The following is a 27,195-nucleotide window of genomic DNA, read 5'->3' on the forward strand; positions in this document are numbered from 1 at the left end:
AAAACGGTGGAACGCGAATGAAAACAATATTGATGGGTTTAGATGTTAACAACGAACCAAAGGGGACCCAAAAGCAGTCTCGAACCGGAGCGCTGAAGAACACATCCGAACCCGATGACGTAAAGAAAACAATCAAATAATGGAGTCAATGCCCATGTGCAATATCATCGAGAGGAGGAGTCACTCTGCCTTGTGACTCGAGAGACATCTTCAAAGAAAAACAACCTGAACACATGCGGGCCCAACACTAGATGACAGAAGTATGCAGAGCATGTACATCTACAGCCACACATGCCATTGATATATGTATGTATAGACTAGCAACCTGTAATCATGGTTAGATCAGGTGTTTCTGCTGAAAACCTATGTTTTGTTTTGTTAATTACTTTGGTGTTATTTGAGGAAAATATGTGCAAAATTTTCCAAAAGGCCAGGCTCTGTACCTAACCCTCATTGTGTGGCCATCAATACATCTGTGCTGTGATAATAAACGTTTGAATGAGAGTTTTTTACAAGCCTCTCATGAGTCATGTCTTCTTCCCACACTCAATAATGGTAATAAATTGCGTGTGCCACAATCCCTTCCTTTTCTATCCCACACCTCTGACCTTGTTGTCTGTGCTCCATGAGAGAGTGGAGTGCGAGTACCAGAAGTGCCAGTACCGGAAAAGCAAGGAGAGGAATCGGTTTTCTGCTGTAGGTCTGTACTTTTGCTTGGAAGGCACTTCTGAGAGTTATTACAGCCATACAGTTGCGATCGTTTTCAAGTCAGGGAAACAAGGGAAGTTGGAAAAGGTGGTGGAGATGCAAGTTTAGATCATGGGTGACCACGGTTTGATGGCCAATTAGTGCCTACCAGAAAAGCAAATAACTTGATTTTTTATCCTGTACTGTTGATATGGCTTAAAATAAAAACTGGGGGTTCCAAAGTGACATCATAGACCATGAAAGCAAAGCTTAAATTGGCTTTGATGTCATTTGAATGCTGGGTTAGAATGCTGCCTGCTAATTACATCAATACTAACTGATGTTCATGGTGTGCAGGAACTCCATGACCACTCCAATGTATGGGGAGCCAAGTGAATAGCTGTCTTGGGGGAGAAAAGTCAAGGGAAATCCATAGACACATTCCTCTTTCCATTGAAAGCATCTGAAGAGAGAATATCTAGGTCCTTGCAGTTTTTAAAGGTGGTTGATGCCAAAGAGGTTTGCACATCCAATCCTAATGGGTATATGTGATTAAAGGGAGAAATTCTGAGCCCTTATGAAGACGTGCAGGGTGGGTGCCAACCTGGTGCGACATCCAACCACCTAGGATGTCGAAAAATTGCTGACTGGAAGGCCAGTCAGAAACAGATATAACTTTAAGTACCAGGGCACACCAAAGTTGTCGACAAAATGTTCATCCAAGTGGAACAGTGCAAACGAAGTCCAAAAGACACGATATTGAAGTTTATGAAGGTTTATTCTTGTCGAGAAATGGTAAGTCCAAAATACAGCCAACACGTGTTTCGTCACATAGACTTTATCAAGGCCAGAGGTTAAGGTAGATGATGGTATCCAGTACTGATGGGCGATGCAGTGATACGTCGGAAAGTCGTGTCACTTTCCGAAGTATCACTGCATGGGATACTAACATTCAGGCTTATCATGGCCTCTGCCTCCAGACACATTCCTTGAAAGATTACAGAGGAAAATTTCGTATTTTTGAACATTAATTTTCAAGCCTGGTGAGACACTTTTCCACATCACAACTGTGGGCACTTACATCGCTCTTGAGTAGGACGTTATCTACCTCTTCCCGAAGCAGCTGTTGGTGTTGTGGGGAGATGATGTGTCTGCAGGGTAGGATGTTGGGAGGGGTGAAAGTGAGCTCCAAACAGCAACAATGGCGTATGAAGTCTAACACTCACTAGTCGGAAGTGATATGCTGCCATATGGTGAAGAAGCCTTTGAGTCGATCCCCAACAGGTATTGTGTGATCTGGGGAAGGATATGCAAGACACTGTTTGGAGGAACACCTTTCTTAGGGGAACTCCCCTTACCTCTTCCCTTGGAATTGTTGCCTTTGTAATAATCTCGAAAATAATTCTTGTGGAGGGTTGAGGCTGCTGACTTTGGTAAGAGCAGGAGGCATCTGCAAGAGTGACCTTAGAGGTGCTTGAGTGGCATACTGCCGAAATGATCCCAGAGTGGAGGGTGTTTGGAGGGCGCCAATGGCCGTGACGGTCTTTGTGTCTTTCTTGATCTTCACCAGCATCTCGTCAACCAGTGGCCAGAAGAGGTGTTCCCCGTCAAAGGACAGGTTGAGTACATGTTGTTGAAAGTCTAGCTTTAAGCCAGAGACACGGAGAGACAGGCGCACCTGCAGACGAGTATGCTGGAATTGATGCCACAAACCATAGTGTTTGCAGTGGAAAAGTCATCGTATGGTGGCATTTGCGATGAGTTTGCCTTCAGAGACTAACTCTTGGCCCTTTTTGCGGTACTCATCTGGGAGATGCTCCTCCATTTAATCCAAGTGAGCCCTGTAATACTGGGAAAGTAAACCAGTTATATTAGCAATGTGCCAGTGGTTGGTAGATTATGCAGTGACACGTTTGCCAGCCACATCAATCTTTTTACTTTCATTGTCCAGCAGCTGTGCATCACCTGTTCCCTATGCACTGCCCCTTTTTCAGACAGTGTGGCGCACCAACGAGTCGGGTAGAGTTGACATTAATGTAGGTCGGGTCTCACAGGAAGGTCTTACACTTTTTGTCCAACCTACTGGTGACCACTTCGGCTTTAGCTGGCTTGTATCAAAATATCAAAAGCCAGTTTGAGCATCCCCTTCAACATTGGCAAGTACTGCATGGGATGCTGAAAGGAAGAAAAAAAGGGTTTCCAACAAGAAATCCTCCCTAATGGCATCCTTATTCATCTCCAGTTTATGGAAAGAGGTCGTGCTGCCATTACTCGAACAAAACCAGCTGCTACCAACACTGGCCACTCTAGACTTTTCTGTACATACACGAATTCCCTCTATTCATACAGGGTGAGGTAACTGTGTTTCAAAGACACATTACTGCAGTAAGGTGCTACCTAAAACGGCAAATGAAAAAGGCCAAGCATGTTCTGATGTATCAGTGTTAGTTCAATGAGTATTGTCATTTTGCTTACTAGTAAAAATTAAAATGTTATGCCTGGTGTCCTCCATACAGAATGAATCCTAAAATACATCTTGACTTTAAAAAGCTGGGTAGTCACTAGGGGTGAGTGAAACTATTTTGCAAAACGCAAAACATGTGAAACGTATATGTCTGTTTAATTTCCTTGTGGACCGAAACTGGGCAATAAAAAAACTGCCAAGTTTGCCCCAAAGGTAAATTCAAGAAATTTGTGGATTTTGTGATGCTGGTTCTCTGGTTCTCTCTGGCAAAACAATGACCAAGGAGAATCACAAAAACTGTCAGAACCACCCACGAACCAGGCAGTTTATATGGTTGGTATGGACCTGATTTCACTAGAGAGAACCACAAAATGGCCCAAACTCCCTAAATCAGTCAGTTCTCAGTGCGTGGGCATTTTTACTGCTATGGTAGGTGGAAGTGCAATTTGCTGAAATTAACTCCTGGAATTAAACAAATATATATTTGTCTGCCACTAGCGGTGACACAAAGCTACATTTATACTCTTCGCCGGTATTACTGGGCACTGCACAATTGCATCACAGCACCCAGAACTGAGTTGTGGCTAAATAAGGGTGGTTTCTGGTGAACTAAAAGTGCCTGTTGAACTTGCTCCCAGTCTTGAAATTGATACAAGTGGCGATGAAGTGAAAGTCTGGGTAGCTTTAATTAGAGCACGTGAAGGGTTATCAGCTTTAATGTTGTCAAAGGGAGGTTCGTTGGTTGTGGAGAAAGGCCAGACAATAAAATAGAAACTGCAGCGGTGATTCTGGCTCTTGCTGCCGTCATAAACAGAGGCCAGCGGGCATGCACGGAGGCGATACACGCGTGGAGTGTGCCCGTGACGACGATCGCGCGTGATCAGAGGAGTCTCTGGTTCCTGATTTGAAAAGGCTACTTGCACGTCCTCCAGCGCCAGCTACAGAAGGTTCCCTTTGCAGAGATTTGGGGCAGGACAGAGCCAGAAATGCAGCAGGCGTGTTATATCTCGGCTGGGACTTGTGCACAGAGCACATCACTTTCCACACAGAGATCAACAGTTCTCTTTCCAGTGCTGCCCTTCTTTCTCACCTGGAATGGTAGGTTTGGTGCCAAGGCGTCCCAAGCGTGCCCTGGGATATCTGCATCATGCTGGGATCGGACTGGTTCTCCGGGGACTCTACAGAAGGACAGGAGAGAGGCTGGTCCACTGGTTTCTTAATTCTGGGTAGAAACAAAAAAGCAGAAGGTCGGAATTAAGAAGAGGCAATTGTAATATTTCCCGGTGCACAGAATAGGAGTGAAATAGACAATGCAGGAACAGTTTGTTTACAAATTACTTATCTGACCAATAAATATCTACATTTAATTAAGGCAAGTAACATACATGCAAAACTCTTATAAAAAGAGGTTGCTTAATTGATTCAATGCGCTTATAAAAGCGCTCATACACGGACAGGTGTTCAGGTGTTACAAACCTATTGTTGCAGCTTACAATAAGAATGCCTTTAGCAAGCACCTGGAAGTTGACAAATTGGTACAAGTGGGAAGAAGGGCTGAGAGGCTGTAACAGGCGAGAGCCAAACATAACATGTCTAATTTATGGTGCAATCAGAATCCTTCTTAACCACAGACCTACCTGCTGGGAGTTGAGCCAGGATGGGTACCTATCATCAGAGATAACACATGATGCATCAAGACAGGTGGCATAGACAGCGCTTAGTCATGCTATTCATGGCGACAGGTGGTTTTACACCTGTTGTCTTTGTCTCTGTCTTAGTGTGGTTCATTCGACTCTCGTGGCACCAAAGCTGTTATTCAAATGGTATCATGCCTTGCCATAGACGAGCTAAAGGAAAGGAAGGGGTGGGGTGGGAATTCTTCCACAACCATGTGACTTACCCCTTCTCAGTTATAGGAATATCTGTCCTCTGCTGCATTCTGATCTCTGTACCTCTGCCTGCGTGTGCGCTCATTTTTGTTCGCAAAAAAGGTAAAGGTGGGTGAGCCAATAAAAGCTCCCGCCAGGGTCAAGCCTAAAGTCGCGCTTTGGTTCAACTCGAGGACCTGTTGGAACCTCAAGCCCATAACGAGTCAAGCCTTCATCTGGCTTGAGCCTGCCACCCTCACTCTACCCTCATGTACAAAGAAATAAAAACTAAGCATTGACATTTGAGGTAAAAAGGAGAGACAAATAGATATCCATTTAGTGACTTATTTGTAAAAAGTCAAACAAGAAAACCTGGATTAATGGATGGGTCCTGACTTAACTAAAGTGTATTGTCCTAGTCAAATATTTTATTTCACTGAGTCTCCTTTTTTATATTATTGCATATGAAAGCACGGTTGTTTGGCCCAAGTAGGAGTAACAGGATCAGGGTGAGGTATGCCTGCAGAAGCCTCTGAATCATTAACAGAAGAAGCGGGAGTTCAGAATACCAGCTGTTCAAAAACCTACTGTGTTTGTTTTAATGGAATTTAATGTTGCTCTACATATAAGAATCTGTGTCACATATATGGTTCACATGACAACTGTATTACCTCTTAGTTCTTAGGTCCTTAAGGTTCTTACCCACGTTTCCTCCTTCACGTTTCATCATGCCCCATGGGACTTGAACTTGGTTCTCATTTTCCTTATGTGTACTCCTTTTGAGCCACTTCATAATTGTCCAATCAGGCTTTTGACACTCAAGACAGCCTTCCTTGTGGCCTTTCTCTCTGCCCGTAGGGTGAGCGAGCTACAGGCTTTGTCATCTAAGCCACCCTACTTTAGTATCTATACTGACTAAGTGGTGCTTCCCACTAGGGCCTCCTTTCTTACATGCCCTTCCACGTAAACAAATCCATCACCTTGCCTACTTTTTATGCATCACCACATCCTTCTAAGGAAGAGGAGAGACTCCACCACCTGGACCCAAAAAGAACGCTGGCATTTTATCTTGATCATACAAAGAGCTCTGGGTGGATGATCAACTCTTTGTTCAGTACGTGGGTGCAAAGAAAGGTCAGGCAGTGCAGAGGAGAACCATCTGTAGGTGGGTTGTTCTTTGCATCAAAATATGCTACGCATTTGCTAAGAAGCAACCCTATGATGGTTTGCACACCCATTCCACCAGAGCGACAGCTGCACCCACTTTGTTAGCACGCAGAGTTCCAGTCCTGGACATCTGCCAGGCAGCAATGTGGGCATCTCTGCACACGTTCACCAAACACTACTGCCTGGACAGTCGGGTCCGCAGGGACGGGTGCTTTGCCCATTCGGTCCTGCAGGATTTCCTTGTATGATCTTGGTTCGCAGACCCACCTCCGGGAATGGCATTGCTTGGGTTTCTATTCTAAGGTGAGGAATCTGCAACTAAAAGTCTCTGTCAGATGAACAAGTTAATTACCTTTGGCAACTAATTATTTGTTAGAGACATATTCTAGTTGCAGATTCCTTACCGACCCACCCATCCTCCCCGATCTGCGAACTGATTTCTAGGGACATCCCTTTTAGGGCCCTAGTTTTGGCGCACCAGTGTCAGTGTCCTTCATGGCTCTGCGCTTCTGCCGTGGAAAGTCGTGAAAAGAACTGACAGCGCACCTGGGTGGTGCCTATATAGGACCCGCAATGTCACATCCAGCGACCACAACGCTAAAGAGAGACACAGAGTCAACCGACGCCACCTGACTGCGTGCAGAGGTACTGCTCGAAGAAAAAACTAACACCTGGGGGAAATTCTAAGGTATGGAATCTGCAACTAGAAGTCTCTATAAGATACCAGGGTTTGGATGGGGGCAGGAATAGTTCTAAGTTCATGTCCAAAAACTATCACTTTTAATAGGTACTTCTCAGTACAGATCTATAATGTGACGTATTAATGGCAGAGCATACAAATTTTTAAAGAAATACACTTTTTTAGTTTTAAAGAGACTTGATCATATTTTATGTAATGTTTGTTCTATAATTTTGATGCCAAACATTTTCAGGGCTCTGTTCATGCACAAGCTCTAAGAGCCAAGCCAGACTCGTGGTTCGGCTTAGGCTCGTTTCTCCCAGTTAATTGATTGGCTTGCCAACCTCTACAAAAAATCCTGGCAGGTGGCAAAGAGGAGAACATCTGCATCCACCAAATTCTGACGAAATGCGTCTAGAGCTCAACAACATATAGAGGGCAGATGACCAGCAATGAACTAAATGCTTGCTTGAATTCAGGCAAGGCCTACTCAGCTTTCTAACTCATAAGAGTATTGTTACATTGAATAATAGCTGATATGTACAAAGTTTTAAAATGGCAGAGGTGTGGCCAGAAGCAATACAAAATATGAAAGTTGTTAAAAAATATTATTTATTATGAAAACGTTGGCCATGAAAACATGTTTCATTTTATGAAGATTCTTTTCCTGACTACATTCATCCTGAAGGAAAGGGAGCAGGTCAGGCTTTTAGCATATATAGTGTCATCATAAAAAAAAAACTACTGTCACACACACAGGTATAAATCAGAAAAGAGCTACATTTGATAAACTCCAGTCTGGGGCTGGGGTCCAGCAGAAGGGGTGCACACATACTTCTGTGCAATTAATTCAGTGTGCCACATATTCACATATCTAGTGAACACCAACTAGTCGTAGTTTGCATGTAACTACTGCTAATTACGCAGTACACTGAGGGTGCATAGTTTCTGTAAATGTACCGATCATGGTTATTTGTGGACATATAGTCCCGCTTATATGTTAAACTCCGCATGTGCCAGCAGGTACTGTGATATGTTGTATCTATTTGGCAGGCGGGAGCTGCAGCCACAATGCATCAGTTACCCCGGACCAGAGAATCACAGTTAGAAGTCCACTTTTCACAGGCACACCAGAGGGAATGCCATAGAGTTGCATCTGAAATAAAGAACCGTGGTCACGGAGCTACAGCGCAATGGTTTATTGGTGGTGGCTGGTGCATGTGTGTGTTTTCTTTGAGCACCAATCCTCCTGCCACTGGTTCCAGGAGGGTTGGCCAGTCTGTCTCTGCACAAGTGCCCACATGACCGGGTCACCAGATGAGGAATGGACGTATAACTGAGGGCTGGCTACACTGGCACCATGCCCCTCAAACTGAAGAGCACATATAGTGGTCTCTGGACAAGATTGGCTGGTTCCCTTCCATCGGCTGGGCAGAGTGAGTACTCACCTAACCACAGCCATAGCAAGAAACAGCATACTCTGGCTGCCTTTGATCAAACAAAATTGATGGGGAAGGAAATATGACTCATTTGAGATGAGTTCGTACTCCACCTTTCTAATTTTGCACCTTTCAAAGACAGCCTGAGCCTGCTATTTGCTGCAGTGGTGCCACAAGTGGTGGTGTCCACATCAACGTCCACCCCTCCCCCCCAGGGTTTTCAGGCAGGTGAGGCAATCCAGACCCGTGCAGCATCTTTGATTGGTCAATTTTAGAAATGGGGGTGGAGTTTTTGACACATGCTTTTTCTCCTCAAGTGACAGTTCTAGTTACAACAAAGTGCCCTGTGCTCCTGTCAGGTGGGGAGAGAACAGAAGGGTGCAGTTTCAATTTTGACAGGTGTTTATTAATTAGACTAAGTCTACCAAGGCTGCAGGCATTATGTCAGAAGAAAGTGTACCTGTGAGGGACGCTTTAAAAACATTAATGCAGGCAGGTAGGGAAGACTTACTTTGCTCCGGGGTCTTTTCTGAAGTCTGGTAAGGCCTTACACATCCACATAGGGAAGCAGTAGGGGGTGTGGCGGCAGCAGTTATGGCCTGCTCACCACCGGGCAAGAAAACAATCAGGGCGAAATTGGTGAAATATAGAGTGAGGGCACAGAGCGCCTCTTTAAATGTGAAAGCGCTGCATAAAAATAAGAATTTACCTGGGGAGGAGAGGGGGGAGGGAGTGTCTCCTCAAGGGCGCGGTTGCAGAAACGCAACAGTTACCGCCAAAGCGGCATCTGCCACAAATGCCGAGTTTGAGGGTGTGGCTTCCAAACACGCGTTAGGTGGAGTCAAAGCCTAAGAGAGTATCGGCCTTGATGGGGAAGAAGCGGCTGAGAGTTCAGACACAATCTGCTTCACTCGAGGTGCTGTTACAAGCAGGTAATAAAGATAAGGAAATAACTGGGCATTTCAAAAATGGGTAACAAAATCTTAATGTGAAGCCTGGTAAGGCTTTGAAAAAGAATTAGTGAATGTTTTCTATGGCACAGCACGTCAAGATGAGGCTGAGGGGCCAGTTACTTTTGAAACTTTACATGTTGTGACTATTTTTTGGTGTCTTTCGCATTTTGGAGCTTTTAGGCAGTCACAGTAGAAGAAAAGAAGGTAGAAAATGTCAAGGAACGAGTTGACCATTTATGTCTGCACCTTAAAAAATCCCAAATGGCCAAGTGGGCAAAAAGGGCAAGTATTTACCTTTACAAGATATTGAATAGTATTTGCCCAGTTCCGGCTTGGGTAAGCTACAAAAACTTTGGGGGTGTCACTTCGGATTTTATTTTTACCCATTTGCGATGGGAAAAGGCTTATGTCTCATCAAATCCTGGCAATAATGAGAAAAGGTTTAGCTCAAATAGAGGAGAATCCAAGAGCTTTTAGAACCTGTTCATTTCGGATTGGTGCAGCATCTTAAGTGCACAGACTGGATTTCTCCTTTTAAGATGTTATGAAGTTGGGTAGATGTTCATTTGCATTCTGCAAACGTTACTTTAGAGATATTGAGATGCAATATTAACTCACAGATGGTAATTCCTTTTCTTTTACATAACAGGTGGTATATCAAGGCCAGTTTTGTCTCTCTTCTCAGTATGGATTATTGGACATTGTTTTGTAAAATGGGCGGCAACTCGTCCTTTTGGAAATAATTTGTGGTTTCTTTCTACAGAAGTGCTGATTGATTGGTGGGGAAGGGGGATTAAATGGGGGCAATTGCTCCCATGGCTATTCTCTTTTATGATTGGGAGGCCATAAGTAGATGTTTTGCTGATTCACCTTGGGGAAAATGTTCTGGTGCAACTATCAATGCTTGGGGCTTTTAAAAGAAATGGAAAAAGATCTGGAATTGATTGGTAAAAGGTGGTTTTGAAAAACGCCTTGTCAGGGTTTTAGCCTGGGTGGGAGGAAAGCTGAAGGATCACGGAATGGGCCGGAAGAAATGGGGCAGGGCAGACCTTAGCAGAGGGAACACAAAGGAGAGATGATTGGGGCAGACGTAAGTCTATAGTGAATGAAATGAGATGGGATGGTGAGCTAAACATTTGGATGATTTTTCGGGGTTGTTTATTGTTGGGGAGTGTTTAAGGGTGGGTGTGTGAAGGTTTTAACCTTGCATTAGTGAAGAAGGGGATTTTTAACATATGTTTGATGTATTTAAGCTTTGACTGTTTCACCTGTCCTAGTAAAACAGCCTTTTGCTCTACACTGTAACATGGTCTTTATTCATCATCATTGCCCGATGGGGCCACAAGGCGTGGTGTCCGCACCTACGCCCACCCCTGTGTTTTTCAGGCAGGTGAGGCGATGCAGACCCATGCGGCGTCTGGGATTGGTCAATTTTGGAATTGGGGTGGAGTTTTTTGATGCACAATTTTTCTCCCTATATGACAGTTCTAGTTACAGCAAAGCGCACTGTGGTCCTGTCAGTTAGAGAAAGGACAGAGGGGCATAGCTTGAATTTTGACCCCTCCCTCCCTCTTTTTTGGCCATATGCTAATAATGATCGCATAGTTTTTGTTCACTGCTTTAGTAGAGAAGAGCTCCTTATTTTTTATGGGATGCTTGGTGGATAGTTGGATGGTAGTGGAGCTTCTCATCTGTTGCTTAGGATAGGTGGCAGGAAAGGTGAAGGGTTACGGAATAGGCTGGAAGAGTTGGGGCACAGCAGACCTTGGCAGAGGGAACACAGGGGAGGGACGGTTGGGGCAGGTGTGAGTGTACCATGAAGGAAATGACAGGGGATGGTGAGAGAAACATTTGGGTGATTTTTCGGGGTTATAGGGGTGGGGGTGTGAAAGTTTTAACCTTGTATTAGTGAGGCAGAGGATTTTTAACATATGTTCGATGTATTTAAACTTTGACTGTTTCACCTGTCCTAGTAAAACAGCCTTTTGCTCTACACTGTAACATGGCCTTTTTGTGTAATCATTGCCCAAGAGATCCTGAGCCAACTGTTGCAGGTGCAGTGATTACTGGAAGGGTTAGGAGGAGCTATTTTTCTTTAGCAGTAAACCGTCGTCGTAATTGTATTGCCCTGCAGGCTGCATCTCTCACTTCAAAAGTTTCCCAAAGACATGCCTGGAGGGGGGGGGGGGAAATTAGATTTGACACCTCCCCCAAAAGGTAAGCTGCTGAGTGTGAGGTTAGGATTCCATATTACAAATCCAGCTTAACCAACACATACCATCGGGGACTGGAGTGAGAGTTGAGATCTGCTGATGGTAGGCATCAACACTGCCCCCAGATTCAAAACTGGCTCCCAGCATCCAAAACCCGGGCCCACACTTTCCACCTTCCGAGGGGAAACGCCAGGTATGTTACTGCTACTCCGGGCCGGATTTAGGGCCACAGACTTGTAGAGTGCATTGGCATGATCTGGTCTGTACTTGGCCACTGCCTCAACTATTATTCTCTTGTGATGCACAAAAAAAAAAAGGAAGTACATTTTCTTTAAAAGCAGAGCTGTAACCAGCAGCTGAGGAATTTTGAGCTGATTAGTATCTCAAGGGTTATGCCCGTGTCAAAGTAGGAAACAAAGTTGTTTTTTTAACTTTTTTGACTGAACTGAAATTCCTTGAAGCACAGTGATTTCTTGCAGGGTCGACTGCCTTTTTTGACCGAAGACAAATACTTTTGTCTCGTTTTGGCGCTAGAGTCTATGTGAAACCTATTTTCAAAAGAACTAAGGTACTGGTCCCATAAAGTTCTTATTTTAAAAAAATCATGCTGCCACATTAATGGGTTTCTCGGACTTCTAAATTCTGATTATAAGTACTCTTTGGCACAATAAAGACAAGCCTGCGTAACTCTACACTTTAACAACCTATTATGAACTATACATTCAAGGAAGATTATGAACGCAAAACGCTTCAGAGGACACTTCATGGTGTTAAGCTGGTCATCTTAAAAGTGCTTAAATCCATGCACTCGACATATTATTTTATGTGAAACAGTAGCATGTGACGTGTAGAGCATGAGTTAGGGAAAATAAAGTAATTGTTAAACAAGAGAAGATAAGTGCCAGATAAGATATGTGCGGCTCAAGAGACTGACAATTCCATAAAATAACTTTTTATCCTTCAAAGGTCAGGCCTACATTTATTGTTCGATGTTATATCATAGACATAGCTCCAAGAAGCAGAAACGTGCTGCATGATAAATATCTATGTTATCATAAGGAGTGAAAAATGATTGTTACCGATCTCTGCATGATAACTGTGAAGGGAAGAACTGCTCAGAAGGAATGTCCTCTTAAACTCCATCAGCATCAAATGAAGTCTCATTATTTGCAGATAGAGTACTTCTGGCACTACCAGCATACGTTTCCTCAAGAGAGGTGCAATTTCCATTTACACCATTTTCCAATTTTAGGTACCTTTTTGTTATTAAATATTTTCATGAGTTCAATGTGTTTGTGAATCAATAATTGCAAGAGTCAAGGAAATCCAAACATTGTTTTATATGCAAGGTTCAATTCTTAAGGCTGGTCCATTTCATTGCCCACAGAATACATTCACTGTCTTTCTGGAGACATGACTTGATACTTCTCTTTTCTTATAACGCAGTACTTGAATCATTCTAGTTGCATACCTAAAAATGTTAATATATCATGAGATCATCCTGGACCACTGCACGTAGATATGTACATGTATGACTTTTCCATGCTCATGTCTCCAACAATTGTTTGATTACATAAAGACAATTACTAGCATTTCTGTTGTTGTCCAGGGAAGCAGCACCAAAATATTTTAAGATGTCTGTAGAAAGCCTATTTCAGGACCTCTTTACATGATCTTGGATGGCAATGTTGCCCAATGATGTTATTCTGTGTTTATTTGAAGCTTTTTTCGTCGGTTTTATTTGATTTTCTGGGCATCTGTGATATTTTGGGCACTTAACTGTTTTTACATGTTTGGGAATTGAGCCAATTTTCGAGGCCAGTGCACCTGTCCCTTTTGTACAACAGATTGTTTTCTATTTTCCAGAATTCCCTGGGCAAATTGAGGTTGGTCCATACACCAATCACTGACAAAGGAAAAGTATTTCTAAGCAGGTTGAATTTTTCGACTTCCATTCAAGGTTAAGTCACTGTACTTAATTTATTCTAGGATCTATTCACTTCATTCATCTTGGTAAGCTACCCTCCATTACTGTGTGCAAGTTGTCCCATTTTTTGGGTTTGACGTGGCGTCACAATATTTGGGTTACTATCTGAAGGCTGTCTTTATCAATGTAATACTTTCCAAAAAACATTAACTCCTTTATGAAGAAACTAGAAGCATGAACAGGTTGATGGGCAGTGAATGCTATATGGCTATCTCTTACAATTAAAAATGCATACTCTTTCTCATCATCTAGCTTCTAGAAAGTTTTAACTTTTTAGGATATATTTTCTTTATTTCGTCAAAAATGTTGTAATCATTTTTTGCAGTGTGGCTGAATGCCTGATGGCTAAGAAGAGAAAGAGGAGAGAACTAACTGTTTCAGAACCCCCATATTTAGAGATGTTCCCATGTTTAGAATACATCTAGAAATAAACTATTCCACATTCAACATGATGGTTTTGAAATTATCTTTATGTGTATTTATTTCATATATTTAGTCATCATTGCTTCCCATTTAAAGTCACATCTCAGGAACTGAAAATCACATCTGAGAAACTGACTTCAGAGTATTTTCTATGAGGCAGGAATAATAAATAATTTACTCCAGTGTATGATGTAACATGAAAAGCTTTTCCACAATAAATTTAGTCACACGTTTATTTTAAGCAGTGTGCAGAAAACAGATGTCTTCTCATCACTGAATGAATCAACAGACCTAGTAGAACCACAACTTGAGAGAATATCACTGTGTCCACAAACAAATGATTTTCTTACTATACTGTGTATCTCCACTTGTTTATCCATCTAATCTTTTTCCACTAGTGGAGAAGTCTCCTCCTAGGTCTAGTGGTGGAGATAGCTTTAGTTGTCTTAGCGGTCATGTCCTAAGAAATAGCATTACAAAAATACATACATATATCATACAAGTAAGTGCTTTCAGTCAGCCCTCTTCGTCCATTGGTCTGTTGAAGTGTCATTTATATTTTGCTTCTGGACACTAAAGCACTAAAGACACTTCATCCACTGGCTGTTGTGCTCTGAGAATTGTTCCTAATCACATGGGCACAACTGCCAGGGCTAGTATGCCTGAGCTGCTATGCCACTCCTTTATTTATTTTTATATATTTGTCAAATGTGTGTTGAACATTGCATATCTTTAAACATATAACCATATAGAAAATCACACATTTTCCAAACCAACCTACCTGCCTGACCTAGCCTTTTTGGATAGCAATCAAGACAGTTGATAATGTAACTTCAGTCTTGTTCCTAAAATAGTTCAACTCTTGTCATCTTTCTTTCTAGAGGCAGCCACAAATGTTGTGCCTCTGCTAAAGTGTACTGGTCTGGGTATTCTTTGTCTCCTAAACAGCCATCAGATGAACCTTTCACACACAGAGGATATGTAGATCTTAAAGGACAGTAGGGATGGAGCAAGAAGATCGCCAATGCTTATGACCAACTGGTGCACTATATCAGGATGATTTCGCTCTACAGCTGTGCCTAGCTACTAACTGTCTGGTAGTATGGTGTGGGAGGATGTGATGTAATTGTCAACAAAGTGGGTAAAAAAGAAATGGTTGTGTTGTAGCACTTCATCAACTTTAATACAAAACACAGTTTTCCATGTCCATAGGAGTGCCACAAGGAGTTTCCCCCCATTGAATTTAAGATTTGGAGTTTGTATTCAGGGTGGATAGAGAACAATTTCTGACACTGCAAGGGAAATCTCACCCCTGGTTGCTCTAAGAACAATCGATACTAAAAGGCAAATGTAGTCTAGCTCCATTTTACAGTGCATTAAATGTAATAATTGCTTGTTTAATCCCTGCGAATATAGCCTTAGAGCCTGCCGTAGCGGGCTATACCGGCCACTAAAGGCACGCTCCAGCTTTAAAAGCCCGAGCCGAAGGTGAGGGCCTTTAACAAGGCAGTGGGACTTTAATTGCTGGTAAAGTCTGCTACAAAGGGTTATGAGGCTATTAGAACATTCTGCCACTAGAGGGCAGAATGTTCTAATAAATATAACAAAGTCCTCACGGAGCCCGAGGTAATTACAATCCCCTCGGGCTCCGTGAGGCCTTTGCTCACAGCTGTTGCTGTGAACAAAGAACATTGGAATGTTGACGCTCTGGGCTTTTACCAGCCAGTAAAAGCACAGAGCACTCCACTGTCTCCAATGGAGCTCCCACCATTCCATTGTTCTAATATAGCCTTAGAACCCGCCGTAGCGGGCTCTACCGGCTATTAAAGGCCCGCTCCCGTGTTAAAGGCCCGAGCCTTTAAAGAACTACTTCTCCCAACACCACAGGATGTGTAATAAGAAAATAGGATTTTAATTTATTTTCTAGATTGAGTCCAAATTGTGCGACATTACAAAAGCTATAGCTTCTCTGTGCATCTGGCATACGTTAGCCCAGAAATAATTTCCCTTTAATCAATGCTCATTATGAAGTCAGCCGAAGTCCCTGACCCTGCCCAATCCCTCAGATGTTGAATGACACTAAGAGCACTAACAGCTTCTCCTAAGAGTAAGACATCCTAAGTAAGCTATGGAAAAACTATTACAACTCCCTTAATCTTTTCCATCCACACTTATTGAAGCTTATTGTGCCATATGGGATCTGGAACAGGAAGCAAACAGCAGTGTGCATGTGTATGCAGCAAAAAGCTGCTCAACAGTAACCAGTCAGCTGTTTGCTGCATGTTGGGAGGAAGAGCTTCAGATTAAAAACAAAACCACTATGCCTTTCTTACATAGGTAGAAGCCAGAAGCATGACCAGCTGCCTCCCTGGCTCATCTGTGATATCTTAGCCTGAGCTGCATGGCACACAACCAGAGAAATCTGAGAGGTATGATGTAACAAAACCACAGAAGCAACAATGCAGGTAGAGGAATAAAGAACTTGAAAGCCTAGACCAGCCTTAAAATGTAATGTGCAAAAGGTCACAGAAGGGAGGTGTTCCCACCCCTTCCACCTACACCCTGCTATAACAATAAATCTCCTTACTTCCCTGATCTCACACCTTTTGCGCCAAGGATGCAATTTAACTATGTTCAAGGTTTGTTTGATTGTTAACTCTGAGAGCTCTACCCCTGCAGTTTGTTCTACGTAAAAATACCTCTTTCTTAAGTCTGTATCACTGTAAAGTGCACTGACTCCCCAATGGTAGAGTGCAGGGTAAAAAATGTGAAATAAATACTAATATGTATGATAAACCATCAAAAAATAATAATACCCTGTAATGTAGGGCTACGTGGGAGCCAGAGACAAAGAAAGCCTAACAGTGAGGACTTGCACCTGTCCACAACGCCATCTTTGGACTTAGAAACTTTCTGGAGGTGTTAGCAGTTCAGCAGGCCATAATAAGGGGCCATATCCCGGAAAGAGTCTTCGAGTTTTTATACATGTGATGTGAAGGCTCACCTAATCAGGCATTAATGTAGTGAAGAGCTCAGACTGAATAAAGATACGTTCGAAGTTGCATTACAAAGCCAGTTCAACGGGTGCAGATTGATTCGTAGGTCCTCTGCTGTAAGTCTTCATGGCTCGAAGAGTTCAACAGGTAAAGGCATATTTACCACACAAGCATTTTCCAGGAAGTCGCCGGTATTAATTAAAACCACCGCAGCCCACTTACAGGTAGCATAAGGGGATTACCCAGAGCTACACCACATGCCCAAAGTCCCCTCACACATATCAATTCAATCAACGGTCCTAGTGGAGAGCAGGAGTCCTGAGTTCCAGGGCCTATCGGCTCTTGACACTTCCAGGCTCGAGAGGGAGGCTCCATGGCGGGGTTCAAGGTTCGAAAGATGACTGAGATGCCAATGCGCTCTCATTCTGTTCAGCAGACTGACATCAGAAGATATAAAGCTTGTCCTTTGAGCCAGATATCAGTTGACGGTTAGGGTCATTCTCGTCATAATCTCTCCAGGAGGTAAATCAGGAATTAGCTCTTTTTATATTTTCCATGCTTGAACTGAAGCGCTGAGATCCTATCAGGGGCTACTTAAAGAGGACAGGCCAGTAAGTCAATGGAGGTTTACCTACATTAATTCCGAACGGTACATTGTGGGCCAGTGAAGGGTAGAAAATCCCTTGCATAATTGCCGTGCATCACTCATCTGCTCATCTCCCCATTCTGATTGATCTGATCTGTTCCTTTCCAAGAGACTTGTATCACTAGTCCCCTGGCAGCCGCTCTACATATTTTTGGTTATTACTCCAAAAACAATTTTTAGAATAACTTACAAAGTCGAGGTCTACCCAGAGTGGCACCCTTTTATCATTTGTGACTCTAACCCCCAATAACAGACCATGATACGAGTAACAGTTGGTGTCCCCCAAACTATAGTCGTGAGGTACACCTTTTTAAACCTACCTGCCAATGTGGGAAGATTGCCTACTGGTTCTTCCGGTGCCATCCTAGAATCCTCCTCATGTCCCCAGTCAAGAGGTGTGCATGTGAGGGAGAGCTAGAATACACAAGCGATGGGGTAATCAGGTCTGTGGTCTGTCAGTGCATACGCTGCTTCGAGATCATAGAATGCTTCATAGGTTGTTTTATTCAACGTTTTCACTGTTAAAAAAACACTTAACGACACGCATGCACAGGTGATGCGATGTTACACTAAACATGCAATCTCACATGTTAAAAGACATTAATAGAACTGGATCTAGAAGATAAGTAGAAAACAGCAAACATAGCAATCTTATTTCGACAAGTGACGTTATGAATTGCACTTTAATTCCACACACAATGTTCCGCATGCAGAATAAAATAGTTGTAGTTTTAGCGTTTACTTATGTGTTTTATTCATATACAATTGACAGGAGAAACTTTCTTAGACTGAAATAGATGGATCCCAAATGTCAGAAAGACATGAATTTGTAGGGCAGTGTTAGAGTAGCACTTCAAGATGGTCATAGTAGTGGCATGTCTTTAAGCTAGGTCTTGTAAGTGGGGCGTCACAACTGCCCCAAGGACACACCACAGGTTGCTTTGCCATTAGTAATGCCAGTGCAGTGAATTTCCTCACTTTAGCAGAAATGTTTAGTAGGCAAATTCTGGGATCAATTGATATGAGGTATTCTATCATATTTGCTAACATGTCCAGTACATCTAACCAATATTTATTGATGAAAGGACCGGACCGCATCAGGTGCAGAAATCCTGCATTTAGGACATTCAGAGTTCTCTTTAAGCCCACATTTCACCAAACACAAAGGCAAGTGATATGCTTTATAGAGGAGCATGAAATAAATAATCCTAAAACTAATATTGGGTGAAATTATACCTGTCTGCGAAGAGGAAGACCCACTCCTCCTCGGAAATTTGATGTTGAAGGTCTCTGTTGCACTTATGCCTAGTTATGGGATTTAATAGTTTGCACTGAGTTATAGAGTCATCTCGCCATGTCCTTAGCCACCAGCATTGTTAAGAGTTCACAAATGAGGGGGCTCACATTGGAACTCGGGGTAGGCAGCTCTGAGTCTGCCCTAAAGCAGGAATATAGGAAATTCTCTAGTGGCATTTATGTTCATTTATGTTCATTTATATGCAAATTTGGCTAATGTAACTAATTGAGTCTCCAATTTTTAAGCGTTCAATAATAGATAGGAATATTCAGTGAGTTACCTTTCTTGAGGGGACAATGATGGAGGATGTGAGAATGGCAGATTTGCCGAGTATAAAAGGTCCAACCAGACTGTTTTGCAGTTTCCTTGATGAAGCATTGTGCATGTTGTGGTATTGATCTTGGATTTATTTGTTAGTTTGTCCTTGGAGTATTAATGATTGCAATGGCATTTGTCTTTCTCAAATTCTATATGAGAACATTTAGGAGGAGGGAAGAATAAATATTGTGTGTTTTGTGCCTTTGAGCAATATTAATACAGTTCCAGGTCGAGTACTGCAAAGCACCTTTCTTGTATGGAAGAGTGAAGTTTTCTCATTTCAATTTTGGAAGTTTGCAAGTCCAAGCAAGATTGATCATGAGTGATCTAAGTCTGTTAAAGAATTACTGTGACAGGAGTAAGGGAATCTTAATAAACAGGTAGAGAAATTTGAGAAGAATGACTATACTCATGAGGGCAACTCTCCACATGAGGGAAAGGAGTTGAGAGGACCTCCTTTCTACGTGTTCCCAAGTTAGTGATATCAATACAACAGTTTTTTAAACAATGAAATCAAGCATAGTTAACCAAATATCTAGGTGGGACCATGAATTGTGAACTGATGAGTAGAAAGTACCCTACTGCACTTCCTTATGTCTAACTCGGCAAATATTCAGCATTTCATGGGTGCTTATGATATTGCAAAGGATTGTAGATGTTGCTCTGTCCCAGTGTGTTGTTTCAGTTGACTGGCTGGCTATGGAGTCAAAGGAAGTGTTGAAATCACACCTTCATTGTGATGATAGTGATATTATTTGCTCCAGCACATATATATGGGCCATATTTATTTATTATAATGACCCGTGTCCCGTGTTGGACACCCTGCAAAGCAGTGAATCTTCCATGATCATCCATAATTGTGTGCACGGGGTGACAAGGAACACACCTTTTTCCCACCTTTTCTTTTACTAGAATAATCACCCATGGACATAAGAAGAATAGGAGGACACGTAGGAGGAGTGAGACCCACTGCTTAGTTGCTAGTATGTTTAGTTATTTGGGCTAGGTGAGTTTCCTGTAGAAGTGCTACTGATGTTGTGTCTAGTTAGATATGCTAGTACCGCACGTTTTGTGCAACACAGCACAGGATTACTGAAAGTGAAACAAAGGGTCTTGTGTGTTCTAGTTCTTTGCACTAGGTTTAGATTTGCTCTAAATGTGCATACACGTTGATCTCACTTCTAAACCTTACAGCTAGAATCAAACAGTGCTACTGTTATTACATTTACATGGAAAAAGTATTCTTTCTTCAAAATTGGATAATTTATGTTGAATTCATTACTATAACTGATACTGCTCATTCCATATGCGCAAGCTGAATGTTATGTTCTATCAAACTCCAATCTTTGAGAGTAACCTTAACTTAACTCGCTACCTCGAGAAAGTCAAATTCTAAAAATAATGTACATGGTAATCCTGTGAGCTTGCAGTAATAACTGGCTCATTTGGCCCCAGGGACAAATGCAATTCTAGTTACAAGGAATGCCTAGATTCCTTTGATTACTACAAGCCCAGGAAAACTGGCCTGACAGGCCCTCCCTCTTTCTATAAAAGTGTGGGGACACCTAGGCTCCGTGATTCTTGACCTATAATGACAGGCATTCAGACACCACAACCAAACACATTTAAGATGGCAAAGGATTCTCTTGCTGCATTAGACATTGTACTACAAATTATATTCTTCACTTGCCCGTGAAACAATATGCAGAATGCATCTCACGGAGTGTGGATGAAGAAAGTGTAGAATAGACAAAGGGAAAGTGTGAGATGTGAACTGAAACTCAAACCTATGGCTCACATGGGCATGGCGATGGAAATCTCTCTCCCCTTATGTCCCTGCAGGAAGACTTTGAAGGCTGGGGCAGCTGATGATCTCTGGGAGACCAATATCCATATCTTTATTAGTTTCTCTCATCAGCTTAGATGAGTGATTAAGCTTTTAATCACTTCTGGCTAGATAAAGTTGAAAATACCAAGGGCTTTATGTAGAGATTAGTGGATCGGGACAGCCGCTGAAAAGTGGTGGGCATACTGTCCACCATAGTTAGAGTTTCATTGGCATCAATGCACTTGTAATACTCAAGTTATCTGCCACTTTTTTGGCAGATGTCCCACATGCTGCTTATTCTAAGTAAACCCCTACATCGCCTAACTTTTTATCCAGATGCAATAATAAAAATCAGATTTTAGATTTGAAAGCTTGTAAGCAAATGACAGATCTCATGAATATGTAACATGATAGTAAATGTGTTACCATAACACTGTACAAAAAGAAGTTATCAGTAAAATTGTTATGACTGAGATTATTATTTTTTAAGTTGTTTTAGCATTAGTACTGTTAGTGCTGTCTGGATTATGGTCGAATCGTGTTCATAGTTATTACTCTGATGGTTGTTAATAATAATAGTAGTAGCAGTAATAATACCAACAATAACAACAACAACAATAATAATAATAGCGATACAAGAGGGCTAATAATAATATTAATAATAATATTGATGCAAAGATGCTACTCCCTTATCTTGAGGGGCTGTTCTTTCAGATTCCAGTCGGAGGTACACATCACAATGAAAGCCGCCCGAACAATGTACCTCGCAATGTTAGTGGTGTATTTCGCCTTGTGGATAGCATTCATTCAAGATGGAGGCTCGGCTCTTGCACAGATCATTTTCCCCAGTGACAATCCATGAACAGCTGGAGCCAAACATCAGACTCAGTTCATCTGCAGAGGCCATTCACACTGATCCACAGCCTCCTCGGCCTGCAGTGCAGTGTGCTTAGAAGGCTCTGTTCCTGGCGCGGGGCAGAGCTATTCATGTATTCCTGCACTCTTGAAGGAACTGTGCGATGACGGGAAAGCTGAGTATTTAGGGTTTAAAAAGCTAAATAAAATGAGTATCTGGACTGTAGTTCACTGTGTTTTATTACTAAAAATAACTTGTGGAATTATCCGAAAGAACCAATACCCTGTGATTATTAAGAGCATATTTGATGAAAGAATGATATTTTTTCAAAGTTATTATACTCAAACAGTATTAATAAAAGTTTCCTTTGGCTATTTAACGAAAGGAGACTGGAGCAAATTATGTCCATACGTAGGTGCAGATCACAGAGCTCCTTTGTTGAATTTTTTGCAAGAGCCATAGAAACGGAATCATGTGGGATGGGAGACAAAAGCAAACTGGGTGCGCAGTGACGCAGGCGCCGATTGTCCTTTATAAGGCAGCGCTTTGAGGATGTCTAGGATCCCTGTGCAGGGCCCCCACAAGGAGCCTGACATTTGAGTTTCTGCTGCGCTGGGCAGATTGTCTGACAGGAGGATGCCCGTTATTTAGGCAAGGGTCACGAGAAAAGTGTGTCTGTTCAGAGGAGAAGGTTCCTCCAAAGAACAACACATCCCTTTATGAGTTATCATTTTGTTCCAGAGGGAAACAGACCGTGTTTTAGTGGCAACGCGTTATCACTCTCCTCTTGTCACCTCTTAGCATACAGACCTCCCGGAGTTTTTGCAGAGTTTCCCACTTTTCCCATCTTTACGAACCGGCGTCCCATTTGCATCCACACTGGAAATCTTTCTAAACGGAAGCTAGCTGGTGATGAAGCTAGTTAACTATAAAATCGTTTTCCTAGCGACTTTGAAACTAGAGGACTATAGGTATTTTTTCACTAAACATCGTACAGTGTTAGCGAATATCCATCTCGCTTTTAACGAGAAACCCGACATGCAAAAAACTTAGCAAATTATGAATGGTTAATATTGCCGAGAAAAACGAGAATTTGGTGAGAGAAAAATGTTTGTGCATCAAATTACATAGCCAGATTCTGTCACAGAGATATTCTGCCAGGTTTCCATGTGCTTTTTTCTTGGCAGGCATAAACATGTTAACATAACATGGAAGAGCCTCCTTGCCCGCAACAACAAACAACGGCCGCTAAGGCTACAGCACTTGGGTACCATGTACCTAGGCAATGGTGATAATAAATAGAGGTAAGTTCTGAGGACTCTTCTGTAAATTTGTTCTAGGAAAGCATTGATTAGAAATAAATGTGATAATTTTACAAAATCCACACAACTACATATAAATGTGAAATAAACATAAAGATGATGATGTGCAAATTAATTATGTTTATTAAACCATGCACAATCAGGTGTATTAATTCTGATGGAGACAAGAGAGGTAATTGGCTGATTGAATGGCTGCTTTCAGACTTCTCCCATTATTTTTGCTTGGTAAAATTTTGGTAAGTAAGATCCTGTGTGAAGGTCTTATCAAACATAAGAGAGGAGCATAGAGTAGTGGTACAGGAGAATACTGACCACAGGGTGATCACCCATTAGGTAGATGCAGAAAGCCACTGACGGTGATGTGGCAGGACGGGTCTGGGTATGAATATACAGAGGCTAATACAGGTCCAGGATTTACAGCCTACAGTTGTATTTGACAAGGGAGGTAAATTGTTCTACTGAACATGCAATATAAGTAGCTAGCATCTTTAAATAACTACAGTAACACCATAGTAAAGAACTCAGTTCAATTTCTCACATAAAATATTAAATCCGGAAGTGGAAAAATGTTCTCCCTAATTTTATGAGTGATACAAAACAACAATGGTCGAATGGAAAAATACTTATTAAATATGCTTTAAGCTCATTATTCCTTAAATTAGGAAAGAGGATAAAAAATCCTTACTTAACAGGAGAGAGCATGTTACTTCAATAATCAAATCAGTCACCACACTGAAGAAAAACACATATTGAACATTAACATTTTTCATAGTTTGAAAAATCAATATAAATGCATTTACCGTATGAAAAGTTGCTCCAAAGAAGTATAAGAAAATGTGCTCAAGAACGGGGTGCTCGTGTAAAGAGATTTAAACTTAAGAATAATAAAATGAATAAACCCATTAATAATATCCTATATAAAAAAAAGCCTGTTCACATACATTCATTTTTTATAAGGTATACAGCTATATCTGTAGTATAGTGTGGCAATCGTATCATTCATGATTGTCCATTTTGCAAGACCAAGATAACGATCCAGGCTGAAAAAGGTGTCTTTTGAAGGAATAATGAGCGTAATTCATATTTAACAAGTATTTTAAAATATGGACCATTATTGTTTTGTATCATTGATTACCCAGGTAGTGTGGATTATGTCTGGGTGACTCTATTGCTATGTGTTACTTTAATGAGTGAGCAGGAATTTAGGCTGAAACACGTGAATGGTAAAAAAAACCACTGGTAAGCGTTTTCCTCATTTGAAAAAAATATGCTAGCCTTTAATTTATTTATTTTGATTTGCGTGTCAGTGACCAGGGACCATGCCTGGTTTGGTCAGGTAGCCAGTCCAGTGAGGTTAATCAGTCACATTACTGAAAGCTAGGAGAAAATCTTATTGGTGACATCCTATGAAAACACTCCAGATATCAATACATTCCCGATCATTGCCAGTGGTGTAGCTTCTACCATGAGAATCGCCACAGGACATCTATCTCTAATGCTCACGTTCATGTCTAGTGCATCATGGTGCTGAATATCAGATGTTTATTGTGTGCGACTAAATGGAATACATTTATTAACCTCAATAGGAATAAAAGCTGAGTGAATCGATCAGGATTCAAACCAATAAGCATGAAATGAAATGTAGATTCTTGTACTGAATGCATTAGTCCACAGACTCTCCGATTATTAGTCCAGGCAGCATGGTGTCTTTTAGTAACCCACTTTGGGGGTAGTGCTTAGTTTTGCTTTCACTAGGCCCTGTTGTGCCCTTGCTTTGCCACTGGTCATGGAAGAGATATTTTCCGACTGGAAAGTATGAGAAAGTTAAAATGATGATTTGCTGGGTTTGTCGACTACTCTTATTTAAAATGTACTGTATTTCCTCAAGGTTATTAAGAATAAAATCTTCACACCCTGGCAGAGATTTGTTCCAGATTTAAATGAGAGGAAAATGATTGTATATAAAACAATGGGGAAAAAGGGCTGCAGAAGGCTTGTGGTTTTTTCCCCTGAAAATGGCATCAACAAAGAGTTTGCAGTGCTAAAATTACCAGCTTCCCAGGTTTAAGGAACAGGCAGACTTGAATCAGAAAAACACATTTTTCAACACAATTTTGGCATTTTACTGGGACATACCCCATTTTTATGATTTTTTGTGCTTTCAGCCTCCTTCCAGTCAGTGACAGAAATGAGTGTGAAACCAATGCTGGATCCCAGAAACCCAAACAATTCTGAAAAGTAGACAAAATTCTGAGTTCAGCAATGGGTAATTTGTGTAGAACATACAAAGGTTTGCTACAGAAAATAACAACTGAAATAAAAAAATATTGAAATTGAGGTGAAAAAACAGCCATTTTTTTGTACGTTTTACTCTGTAACTTTTTCCTGCAATGTCAGATTTCTGAAAGCAATATATTGTTACGTCTGCTGGACTATTCTGGTTGCAGGGGGATATAGGGCTTGTGGGTTCATCAAGAACCCTAGGTACCCAGAGCCAATAAATGAGCTGCACCTTGCAGTGGGTTTTCATTCTATACCAGGTATACAGCAATTCATTTGCTGAAATATAAAGGGTCAAAAATAGGTATCAAGAAAACCTTTGCATTTCCAAAATGGGCACAAGATAAGGTGTTCAGGAGCAGTGGTTATTTGCACATCTCTGAATTCTGGGGTGCCCATACTAGCATGTGAATTACAGGGCATTTCTCAAATAGACGTCTTTTTTACACACTGTCTTATATTTGGAAGGATAAAATGTAGAGAAAGACAAGGGGCAATAACACTTGTTTTGCTATTCTGTGTTCCCCCAAGTCTGCTGATAAAAATGATACCTCACTTGTGTGGGTAGGCCTAGCGCCCGTGACAGGAAATGCCCCAAAACACAACATGGACACATCACATTTTTACATTGAAAACTGATGTGTTTTTTGCAAAGTGCTTAGCTGTAGATTTTGGCCTCCAGCTCAGCCGGCACATAGGAAAACATACCAAACCTGCACATTTTTGAAAACTAGACACCTAGTGGAATCCAAAATGGGGTGACTTGTGATGCTCTCATCAGGTTCTGTTACCCAGAATCCTTTGCAAACCTCAACATTTGGCCAAAAAAACACTTTTTCCTCACATTTCGGTGACAAAAAGTTCTGGAATCTGAGAGGAGCCACAAATTTCCTTCCACCCAGCGTTCCCCCAAATCTGCTGATAAAAATGTTACCTCAATTGTGTGGGTAGGCCTAGCGCCCGCGACAGCAAATGCCCCAAAACACAACATGGACACATCACATTTTTACACTGAAAACTGACGTATTTTTTGCAAAGTGCCTAGCTGTAGATTTTGGCCTCCAGCTCAGCCGGCACCTAGGAAAACCTACCAAACCTGCACATTTTTGAAAACTAGACACCTAGGGGAATCTAAGATGGGGTGACTTGTGGGGCTCTCTCCAGATTCTGTTACTCAGAATCCTTTGCAAACCTCAAAATCTGTCCAAAAAACACTTTTTCCTCACATTTTGGTGACAGAAAGTTCTGGAATCTGAGAGGAGCCACAAATTTCCTTCCACCCAGCGTTCCCCCAAGTCTGCCAATAAAAATGGTACCTCACTTGTGTAGGTAGGCCTAGCGCCCGCGACACAAAATGCCCCAAAACACAACATGGACACATCACATTTTTACATTGAAAACTGACGAGTTTTTTGCAAAGTGCCTAGCTGCAGATTTTGGCCTCCAGCTCAGCCTGCACCTAGGGAAACCTACCAAACCTGCACATTTTTTAAAACTAGACACCTAGGGGAATCCAAGATGGGGTGACTTGTGGGGCTCTCACCAGGTTCTGTTACCCAGAATCCTTTGCAAACATCAAAATTTGGCCCCAAAATTTTTTTGCCTCACATTTCGTGACAGAAAGTTCTGGGATCTGAGAGGATCCACACATTTCCTTCCACCCAGTGTTCCCCCAAGTCTTCTGATAAGAATGGTACCTTACTTGTGTGGGTAGGCCTAGTGCCCGCGAAAGGAAATGCCCCAAAACACTATCTGGACACATTAAAATTATC

General features: G+C 41.8%; 1 protein-coding gene across 4 annotated transcripts in view; it reads right to left on the bottom strand.

Annotated features, from left to right (window-relative positions):
- Positions 1–27,195, bottom strand: part of SHROOM3 (shroom family member 3) — a 318,758-nt gene that overhangs the window by 144,465 nt on the left and 147,098 nt on the right. For 3 of the 4 annotated variants that reach the window (XM_069236827.1, XM_069236829.1, XM_069236826.1), the window contains exons 3-4: positions 17,843–17,936; positions 4,242–4,373 (exon numbers count right to left, since the gene is read on the bottom strand). In XM_069236827.1, the coding sequence (XP_069092928.1) occupies positions 4,242–4,300 (59 nt within the window). In that variant the 5' untranslated portion in view covers positions 4,301–4,373; positions 17,843–17,936. The remainder of the gene's footprint in view (positions 1–4,241; positions 4,374–17,842; positions 17,937–27,195) is intronic. The other variant, XM_069236828.1, reaches the window with a different exon arrangement.

Source organism: Pleurodeles waltl, chromosome 1_2 (genome assembly GCF_031143425.1).
Source record: "Pleurodeles waltl isolate 20211129_DDA chromosome 1_2, aPleWal1.hap1.20221129, whole genome shotgun sequence".
Classification (NCBI taxonomy): Eukaryota; Metazoa; Chordata; class Amphibia; order Caudata; family Salamandridae; genus Pleurodeles; species Pleurodeles waltl.